The sequence below is a fragment of the Theobroma cacao genome, chromosome 3, assembly GCF_053813885.1.
Source record: "Theobroma cacao isolate CCN51 chromosome 3, ASM5381388v1, whole genome shotgun sequence".
NCBI lineage: Eukaryota > Viridiplantae > Streptophyta > Magnoliopsida > Malvales > Malvaceae > Theobroma > Theobroma cacao.
In genome coordinates this window covers 33,740,186-33,750,970 of record NC_142641.1, presented here as the reverse complement: position 1 = coordinate 33,750,970, position 10,785 = coordinate 33,740,186, and the positions used below count along the sequence as shown (strand labels likewise).

General features: G+C 34.8%; 2 protein-coding genes across 2 annotated transcripts; one reads left to right on the top strand and one right to left on the bottom strand.

Annotated features, from left to right (window-relative positions):
- Nucleotides 1-1,803: 1,803 nt before the first annotated feature.
- Nucleotides 1,804-5,085, bottom strand: EXO70E2 (exocyst subunit exo70 family protein E2). The gene has a single exon (XM_007037513.3). It carries the CDS (start codon nt 3,980-3,982, stop codon nt 2,048-2,050), a length of 1,935 nt encoding a protein of 644 aa, XP_007037575.1. The 5' UTR covers nt 3,983-5,085; the 3' UTR covers nt 1,804-2,047.
- Nucleotides 5,086-7,192: 2,107 nt separating this feature from the next.
- On the top strand, nt 7,193-10,695 carry LOC18604838 (uncharacterized). Its single transcript, XM_007037512.3, has 5 exons — nt 7,193-7,335; nt 8,121-8,274; nt 8,362-8,430; nt 8,785-8,891; nt 9,858-10,695. Exons 2-5 carry the CDS (start codon nt 8,130-8,132, stop codon nt 10,467-10,469), a joined length of 933 nt encoding a protein of 310 aa, XP_007037574.2. The 5' UTR covers nt 7,193-7,335; nt 8,121-8,129; the 3' UTR covers nt 10,470-10,695.
- Nucleotides 10,696-10,785: the final 90 nt, after the last annotated feature.

The window sequence follows — 10,785 nt, the reverse complement described above, 5'->3', positions numbered from 1 at the left end:
ACTTTGGAGCATATTTGAAAGTTGGCAGAAAATTGGATTTGAAGGGAAAAGAGAGTTTTGATTCATGAAGTTTATGCACCTTGATGGGTTCTTCTTTTGCCATAGGCGTCATTACTTTCAAAGCTTCACATTCTCAACTGCTGTTTGCACTTTGGTTCTTACTAATTGGATGCCTCACTTCCATATTAAAAGTGATTTTACCTTTTTTCCCCATGAAAGTGAATAATTTTTAACTATAGCTGGCTTAAGCTACATGCTATTACTCATGTTTGTTTTGACCTATATTTTGAAAATAAAGTGCTACATTTTGCAAATGAAATTTACAAAGATATGAAGATGGTTAACACTTACTGCTTTTAGGCTTCCCATCTAATGTTGACCTCTTCCCGCTGTTCTTCTTCAAGGGTGGGGAGGACATAACTTAATTTGTCCATGAGGGAAGTGTGTAGTTTTATTTGCCATGCTTTAGCTTCCCTCTTCTTCCAGACTATATAGAAGCTTGTGCTCCTGGATGGGTGAAAGGTTCTAAGCAGTTTAAAACTTGTGTTCTTGTTAGCATATAAGCTATTTCTGTTGCAAAACAGATTGGAAGAGTTGCCGATTCGTTTTTTCTTATTTTATTATTCTAGTTGAGTGTTTATATGTCACAAGTTTTCCTATAGCTTGGGTGGTTCAGAAATTATTCTGACCAATACTGCAAATTAGGAAGTAGGAAGTAGGAAGTAGGAACCTTAAACTTTCAGTAAAGTCCCAATGTGTTAGGCTGTAGTCTTTATTCATTGGCCTGCATTGAAATCTAAGTATGGGGTAGAATGGAGATTGTTAAGGAGTCCTCAGAGATGGTTGAGGGGAATTATCAGAATTTGGACTCTAGTAAGCACCAAAGAAGGTTGCGAAATATGTTGATTATGATTATGTAGGTGAAGGAGAGTGTGTTCATGGCTTGTTCCATTGTGTGAAAGATCTTGATTAATGCATGAAGCGCTCAGATCAGTGGATAATAGCACAAAAATGGGGTATGGACTTGTGCTGTAGGAGACACATATGCTCTCAAACACGATCACTTGGATGTAGGAGGCAGAGATGAATGCAACTTACAACAATATACTGTGGTTCTGTGCTGTAGAATTGGGATGTTAGAAAAATCTGAAAGCTAGACATTGGTGTTAACCAGTGTGCCCATTTCCGGTGAATGGTACTTGAACACACATCTCAAACGCAAAAGCAACTTTTACCCTTTCCAGTCTTATGCAAATTTTAGTGCTTTCCACAAGTAGGCCTGCATCGTCTCTTAAGAATTCATCGGCAATACCCTGATAATGACTACAATTTAACAAGAGATCTCGTCTACTGGAAGCCATGGCTGGAAGGAAACACTATTAAAATGCACTTAACACCCAACCAATAACTTACATTGCGCACATGCACAGTTATACCTTCAATGCAACTGTCCTTTCTCATTGATGGGAGCTACAATGCCACTTTCTCAACTGCTCATCAACATCATAAAACCTGATGCAACTAAGTGGGGCATCCATGCATCCCATCCAAAATTAAAGTAGTTATGAAAGGTTCAGATTCTTGTCAATCTAACCCCGAGATAAATGGGAAGTTGACTTATTCCTTTCCTCATCATTACAATTTAGTGGAATCTGCACACATATATGTACTCTGTAGTAAGTATGCTCACATCCTTGAGCGGAAAAATACTACCAATCCTCAAAATAATAAACAATTCTAACACAACAGTGAACCTAGAGAATAAGCTGGATCATACGCCTAGAATTGAGTTCACCATAAAAGTATAGCTTAACAGTTGCATGAGAGCTTAGCATGTTATTTAAAGCCAAGAGAAGCACAGGCACAGCCACTAGTATGCAATCAGAGACCCAATTGTGGATATTACAACAGGAGAAACAGAAATTTGGGAAGTAGACATGTTACTTACAAGCACATTTACATCTATGACAATCATGACTTTATCAGGAAAAGGAGGGAGTGAGAAGAAAAGAATGGCTGAAAGCCTGAAACTTAAGACCTTAAGTCTTCACCATCTGCGCGAACTGCGCAATGACCTTGGTGACCCTTCAAAGAGGTCCAAGAGCAATTTTTCCACATCTTCTGCAGTATGCTTAACACATTTGTCGTCAATATGAGCAGGGTTTCTCCCAAGAAAAGTTCGATATGCATGGACAACTTTAAGTGACGTTGAAATTCTCAAATCTTCACGAAGCTGAGGATCTGGGATACACCAACTTGTCTGACTTTTGTATACCTCCTCAAAAGCAACGCTAAAGCCCTTGCACCTTTCTTTGAAAGTCGATTTTGACATGGAACTTGAACCTGGATTATCATCCTTGAGCAAAGAAACGACTGAACTCCAAGTGGCTCTCTCATAGTTCGTTGCATACTGCTGAAACTTTGCATTATGCTTACGAATCCATTCATCTCCAAAGAAGAGTCTGAGTTCAGAGCCCTTAACCTTTTGAACCACGTAATGGACGTTGTTCATCAAAAAAATATGCTGTAAAGCCTCATTCTTGTATAGTTTTGATTTCTTCTGAAGATTGGACTCCAAAGAACTTGTAATTGATCGAAGGTGACAAGCAATTGGACAAGACGTGGAAAGAGAGACATTCTGCCCATACTCTGGCTCAGTTACTGGATTTGCAGCACCTGCATCTTGGTCCTTGAGAAGCAAATTAAGAGTGTCGCAATATTCCGGGAACATCCTGATGTAATTCATGACATATTTATTGAGAGGATGAACTCCACCTCCAGGTAAGGGGTATAAGGATCTATTAGAAGAAATAGCAATTCCAAATGCCTTAAATGCTGCTGCAGCAGAATCACCCAATCTCTCCAGAAGCTCATGGAATGCAATCCTCACAAAAGAACCAACCTCTTCTGAGAACAATGTATCTATATCTAGAAGAAGATCTGCCAAAGTCTCATACATGTCAAGCAAGCGAAGCAGCTTTTCAGGTTGATGAGGCCCCATTGCTATGGCTTCACCAAAGTTCAAGAGGCAAAGAATTATTGACTTTGAGATCTCAAGAAAGCAAAATGGATTAACGGATCCAAAGTCCCCTAAGACCAGGTCACATAGCCACTTTTCACTAGCAAGATAGACCCGAAAGATGATCTTCATGGACCAGGTCCATTTATTCATCTCACTACTCATGCTAGTCCACTCCATTTTGAGCACATCCTCAATGGTCAGTTTTCCAACTTCAAGAGTGGCAAAATACTGCTCCAATGCTTCTTTCTGCACACCAATGAAAGCTTCACAAAATTCCTGACCGTAATCTGAAGTAAACATAACTTTTGCAATGGACTTGATATCAGGAATTGCATCTGCATGGACCAAATCTACAATATACTCACTGCTGTCATCACTACTGCAGTTTCTTCCGGATGTTTCCTCAGCTGGTTCATCCTCAACTGAAACAAATGACTCGTCATAAACAACATCCTTTCGATTAGAATGAGAAGACATTTGTTTGGGCTTAAACTGTTGTCGATGTTGAACAAGTATATGAACAAGCTCTTCCTCAAGCCTTGACATTGCCATCTGCAGAACACCCGCTGCATGGTGAAGAAGTTCCTTCTGTTTCCTATTTTCATTCACAGACAAGCCTCGTAAACCATCAATCAGCGTCTGAATTTCATCGACAGCTTCTAGATACTCAGAAGCTTTCCTAGGTCCAGAATCCCATATCATCACTGGATCTGATTCCCAACTCACAATCTTTCTCTCTGCTTGTTTAAGTCGCTCCTCAACATCAAAAAATCCCCTTCCTCCTTTGCTGTCTATATTTGAAGTTATCATTGACAAGTGGGTATCAAGATCGATAAGGATTTTCCTTAAATCATGACTAAGATTCTTAGTTGCTCCTAATGCCTTGACAATATGGTGAGCAGCAGCAACAACATGAAGATCTCCTTCATATGTTGGGATAGCAGATTGATGTTCGTCCATATCACAAGAAAATTACACAACAAACAGAAGAAGATCAAATCAACTATTTGACTGAATACCAATTAACTTCCCAGGCAATCAATTCAGGCCAAAGCTTCCACTCAGGTGATACATAGAACCTAAACCATCTCCTTGCCAAAACCACACACAATTTCACAAGATGGAAAGACCAGGATTTGGGTTCAATAAACACCAGATAGGATCAAGAGCAGATCTATACAATTCAGTGCTTTCGAACTTAAGATATGAATCAAAAAGGTTACAGCTTGACAACTCCCCACCCCAGCTAAATCAAAAGTGAGTTAGATGCTCCTCTTAGCACATAAGTTGAACAAGATGGAACTGGAAGGACAAAAGAAAGCTTTGTTTTTCCAACTTGCGCATCTAAACTATCCTAAGCAATGCCAGGGATAAAAAAGATGGAAAAGCTCATAATAAAAGATGAAGCTTGAAATAGCAGAAAACAATCAAGTGAAAATGGATTTGATCATCAAATCAACCAAAATTCCAAACTTTTTACTAATCTTATAAACATTTAATCATAAAACAGAACTTTAAATTAAAGAACCCATGTTAAGAAATTGGCAAAGGAAGCAAATTTTCTTCTCCACAAACTTGAAAGAACCTTCAAAAACCCATATATATAAAAAATTGAATCTCACCTAAAAAATAGTTCAAAAAAAAAAAAAAACACCGCACCTTGAAATTTGATTTCCTTGATATCGTCGAATGGGAGCATCACACCCAGAAAAAGAAAGTCAAACCACACATCCAATTCTCAAAAGAGAAAGAGAACAACAAGTTATGGGAAGGAGATTTTTGTCTCAACAAAACCCAAAACCAAAGTAAAAAAAAGTGGTAGATGCATAACCAAATTTGCAAAAAAATAAAAATAAAACTAAAAAGAGAGAGAAAAGCAAAAGTTGGGGAAGGGTTTTGAAAGAGACTAAGGAACGCATGTAAATTTCGTGGGAAAATATGCGAACAGGATTTTCTTTTTCTTTGTGCTGCTCTTTTCAATTTCCTTATCACACCCTTTCTGTTTTGTTTTGATTTTTGTAGGAGTTGAGCAATGGGAGTTTGAAGTCGTGGGCTTGACTCCTTGTAACTTTTGTTAACATTGGCTCGCGTTTGACCATCATCGGGACGGCAGCGTTCCTAACCACTTACATTTTACGTCACATCTGCTTTCGCTGGGTGTTTAACTTTTTACTTTGACTAATTTAATTTTAATATTTTATGTTAAACTTTAAATTAATTAATTATTCTTTTAAATAATAAAATTCTGAACGTTAGTTACAAAATAAAAATTTTTTAATGTTATTGATTAATATAATAAAGATATCAAATTTATTTGAAATTTTACGTGTCTATTAAATATGTATACATTGTTAAATTTAACAATTGATTTGTTAACATTATAAAAACAATTGTAAAATTAATTAGCTTTACATCATATAATAACTTGATGCCTTCTGTTTCTTAATTACTTATTTATTTTATTGGAGATTTCACTTGTTTAATAAATAGGAAGTACTAGAAATCACTATTAAAACGCAATATGAGTAAATGTATTTGATTCGTTTGTTTTTATAATAGTTTGTTGTGGAAAGTTGAGTTGTACCTTACCTTATGATTTCAAATTGTCTTTTAATAAAAACATTATATTATCGGAATTAAGCATTTAGGTCATGAGTTAGTGCATGATATTTTTACTTAAAAAATAAAATTTATTTTTTTTAATTTAAAAAATATATAATATCAATAATTATTTAGAATAAAGTATAATCTACTTACAAAATAACCGACAACCAATTACATTATGCAAAATATATATATATATATATATATTTATTATAATGAGATGTAAATAGATTTAGTTGAAAGATAAGTGAGAAAAAAACTAAATTATAGTTATAAAAATGAAATTTAGATTAAATAAAAAATGAATAAAGACTGTAGTATTAATTTGTGAACCAACATATAAATTCAATTTTCATAAACTAAAACAAGAATCTAAATAATATGCTCTCGAATTTATATTAACACAAAATCATAATATTCCTAATTTAATTATTTTTAAATATGTCGACCTTTTATGAAATTAATTATTATAAATTTTACAGTCGACAGAGAGAAGCGAGCAGTGTAACCTAATAAAAAGGCAAGGGGGGCCACGAATTAAGTAATATTTTCCAAAAAAAAGTGGACTTTGGACAGGGTTTAGAGGGAAATTAGGGACACACAGATGTCATGCTATAAAAATGAAAGAGAAATAATACTTTATCATCATTGAAAATTTATATATATATAAAAAATAGTAAATGGGTACTCAACTATATTATTAATTCCAACTTATTATGATTAACAAACTTTTCAACAATATTACCATCTATTTTTTTTTTTGTATATTACAAGTTAAATGTTTACGAGTACTTATTTTGCTACAATTTTAAAAATTAACATCACATTTTTAGTAAAATTTTTATAAATCAAACACAATAATATTATCTTCCTGTCAATTATTTTTTTAACAATTACATTACTCAGTATCCAGGTAATTACAAAAAAAAAATCTTATGTAATATAAAACTGTAAATTTAAATTGTATATATTAAGAAATATGCTATGTACAATATGTTATATATATATATATATATATATATATATCGTTAATCTTAATTTTATTCATAATTTAATTCTAATTAATGATCAGAATTATAATATAAATAAATAATAGTATTATAAATAACTCTAACTAAATAGTTTGTATAATTATCTTAACAGAGTTCATATTATATTGAGCTACAGCTGCAACACTCTTAATTGGGAATTTCTATTTCTTCCGCTTGTTACTTTGAATCTAGTTGGTGTGTTAGGAAGAAACGAAGGCATTGTTCAATAAAATTCATGGACTACACTGATACTCTCACTGACTTACAAACACTAATATTACTGTGACCATATCATTATCACATATAATTTAGAGGCTTTTTTTAAGGTATGAAATATTAAAAAAAAAACCTGCTTACTTGTATTTATGTATTAATATAAATAAATTATATAATGGATAAAAATGCCCAGTCCATTTTCCCTTTTAAAAATTTAAAAGTGATACCAAGATATGAAAAGAAAAACTAAAAATGGAAAAATGCGACATTTTCCAGCTGTTACCAACGCCCGAAACACAGCCCAATTATAAAGTCCCACGTCACACACAATTTCAGCACAAATATCTGGTATCTGGACTCCGCACCGTCTACATAAACCCCCCCGAGGGTTTTACTCTGGGAAAGAAAGCTGCGAAGAAATACAAAGCAGAGTCCCATTCTCTTACTGCAATAAACAGTAGGGTAGGCTTCGGAAAAGCCCTAAACTTTCTATTCCCTTACTCTGTTTTCATTTTTCATTGTTGATCTGCTCCTTTGGCTGTTCATATATTTTCTTTGATAGGGTTTCTTTTGGTGAAGTGTTGTTAAAGGTTTTTTTTTTAAGTATCAGATTCCTGTGTCGACGTTTCATATTAATAAATAATGATAGACTTGGATTGTTGTTAATTGGTTGCTTAAGATCAATGGTGGGCTTTTGGAAATGATTGAAAATGGGTATTTAACTGTTGTTATTTTTTGTTGTGGTATTTGAGCTCGAAACTACACGTAGTTTTAGAAAAATCAAGATTTTGATCATTTTTGGTTTTTGGGTTTAAAGTTAAAAATCTTGTAAAATAGGTTCCTTTTGAGTATGTTTTAAGATTTTGCCCTCATAATATTGTTCTTAGCAAAAAATAGCATACATGTTTTGATTAGTGTTTGTTATTTTTGTGGTTTCTTAATAGGTAGTACCCCTTCCTTTTGTATTGCTTTAGAAGCTATCTTGTAAGTGCAATATAAGAGTGATTGTTGTAGGCCAACTTTTTTTTTTTTTGCACTTTCTATATAATTATTAAAGTTTGATTTTACCCAAAGCAGTAGATTATAGCTTGTTATTTTGTCTGCCGCTGGTTTATTATTAGTTCCATTGTTATACCACAAGTAAGTTCTTTTAAGAATTACAAGGTTGTAGCTTTTTGTCATTTTACTTTATCAATTTCATTGGCTGAATCTGAACCTATATTTTTTTGAATCTAACTTTCTCTCAGGTTGTAACAATGGCTTTCTTAAGTAAAATTGGAAATATACTTAGGCAAACCACAAATACGCAGATCAATGCTCAGTTGTCTGCATCAAGACCGGGCCTCTTTCAAGTTTTTAGATGCATGTCAACCTCGCCAAGCTCAAAACTTTTTGTGGGAGGTGCATCCATCTTTCCTCTCCATTGTATCATCAAACCATATTCCCTTGTTTTTTTAGGTCTTCTTGTAATTTTTTTTTTAATTGCAGGTATTTCATACTCGACAGATGACCAAAGTCTGAAAGAGGCTTTTGGCAAATATGGTGAAGTTATTGAAGGTATGCTACCATGAATGCATCCTTGGTGTCATGATAAAGGGGATTGAAAAGTCTTGAGATGCTTGAATCTCATTCTCTACATGCCGTTTCAAGTGTTGTATTGGTTTTTGTTTTTGAGTATAAAACATATGTAGGATGAACATTTAGATGTCATCTATGAACTACTTTGGAAATAAATAATTGTTTTTAACTTTGAGCTTGCATGCCTGGGTGCTTGTGCTACTGGTGTACTTCCAGATTTTTCCTCTCATTGGTTTTTTTAATTATTGAATTTCAGAAGTGCATTTGAGTTTGTTTGCTGTTCACTGGTTTTGACTTTGTAATAAGTGCTGATTAATTTGATATTTATTGTAGCAAGAGTGATTGTGGATCGAGAAACAGGCAGGTCCAGAGGATTTGGCTTTGTCACTTACACCAGTACTGAGGATGCTTCTAGTGCACTACAGGCCTTGGATGGACAGGTAATATTATTTAGTTTTTTGAGCAATTACTTATTTCTTTGATATTGGTGGTCATGGAAATATCCACATGTTGATCTTCCTCCTTAAAAAAATTTGATAAAAGTTGACTTTATCAACTTCCATTCAATAGATATGGAATTGGTTAGAGTGCTTTATTTCATTGTCTAAACAAGAAGGGTGAAAATGCAACATTGTTATAGGTGCATACAACCCTGTACAAAGAGACTGAAATTAGAATATAAAGTGCTATCAATGTAGATGCAATGCACTTCTTTGCATTTTGTAATCTCCTGCGTCTTTTGTTCTTTTCATGGTGCTGGAACTCTGGTGAAAGTTCTTACATTGTTCTGGTGAATTTCATCCAAGCCCCTTTCCAGAGAATTTGAAGCAGAAATATTTGACCAGTTGATCACCCTCTTGTGCAAACTTGTAGATTTGAAATTATGGCATCTAAACAATTTATTTATATGTTAAATGCTCTGTCAAAATCACTATTGGTATCTCAAAACATAGTGTCTCCTCTGTCTTGACCTCAATCTTCATGATATAGCTAGTGTGCCTTTGCCATCTTATTTGGTTCATTTTAACATCTGCTACTAAAAGAAGAACTCTTAACTCTTTTCAGTCAGATGTGTTTCATTTCTTTGTTCCATTCGGTACAAGGTCTGCATTAAGTTTGCTTAATGGTCTCACACTCTAGATTATGAACAATTTTCTTTACTTAAAAAAATACATGTAGGCCTTAATTTGCACATTTAAGTCTAAGTAGTGTAGATTTGTCATGCATAGTTTTATCATCTTTTTTGGGTTAATTTGTCTGGTTAAATAAAATGCATTAAAAAATAGTTTTATCATCGTCTACCATGTTGGATTTTACACGAAGGCTATAGCTCCTCTATGTATGTAGTAACGATTTGTGGCAGTTTTTGGTTGATAGGTATTTGTCTGTCTGAATTCTTGTTGCAGGTTCTTCATGGCCGTCAAGTAAGAGTAAACTATGCTGCTGAGCGACCTCCTCGTAACTTTGGAGGTGGAGGTTATAACAGTGGCTATGGTGCTCCTGGTGGAGGTTTTAATAGTGGTTATGGTGGTGGCAGCTATGGTGGTGGTGGCTATGGTGGTGGCGGTTATGGCGGTGGTAACTATGGTGGTGGAAACTATGGAGGTGGCGGTGGCTATGATGGAAATGCTGGTTCCTCTTCTGGAAATTATGGAGGTAATGTTGGATATGGGAGTAACAGTGGTGGCACTGGTAACTATGGAGGCCAAGGTAGTGGTGATAATTATGGCACTGGTGGTGTTGGCTATGGAAATAGTTTTGGTCAATCTGGTGCAAACTCTTATGATAGTGGGAGTTTCAATGTTGCCGGTGGTGGTGGTGGCAGTGATAGTTTTGCTACTGGTGGGTCAGGTGGATATGAAGGTGACAATATGGGATCTGGCGGTGGTGATCAACTTGATAGTGCTGAAGATGGCCACACAGAGGAAGCAGCCAGAGGTTTTGACCAAAACGATCCACTGAATGAGAACTTCAGGGATGATGAGGATGATGGTGGAGACTTTGCCAAAAGGGCATGAAATAAGTGTTTCCGGTTGGATGGACAACTTGTTTCTACCCTGCTTTAAAAGTAGATTGTTTTGGTTTTTAGTTATTAGTTATCATCACTCTTTTCTCTGAACTGTTTTATTTGTCATTTATGTGACTGTCGTCTTTGTAGACGTTGATGCTTTTTTGAGTGTTTCTCATAGAGAAAACTGAATATTCCCTGGAAAAATAATTTTAACTCTCAGGCTGTTGCATCAATTTTATTCATCCGTCTCTCTCTCAAGTCTCAACCACACAAACACACACATATTGGGACACTATTACAGAGGTGGCCGGTTGGAGTCATTG

Excerpts from the sequence above, each read along its gene's own strand:
- EXO70E2 (XM_007037513.3), bottom strand. The coding sequence starts at position 3,982 with ATGGACGAACATCAATCTGCTATCCCAACATATGAAGGAGATCTTCAT.
- LOC18604838 (XM_007037512.3), top strand. The coding sequence starts at position 8,130 with ATGGCTTTCTTAAGTAAAATTGGAAATATACTTAGGCAAACCACAAAT. Across the intron at positions 8,275-8,361 it reads CTCAAAACTTTTTGTGGGAG|GTATTTCATACTCGACAGAT; the intron begins GTGCATCCATCT and ends TTTTAATTGCAG. Across the intron at positions 8,431-8,784 it reads ATATGGTGAAGTTATTGAAG|CAAGAGTGATTGTGGATCGA; the intron begins GTATGCTACCAT and ends TATTTATTGTAG.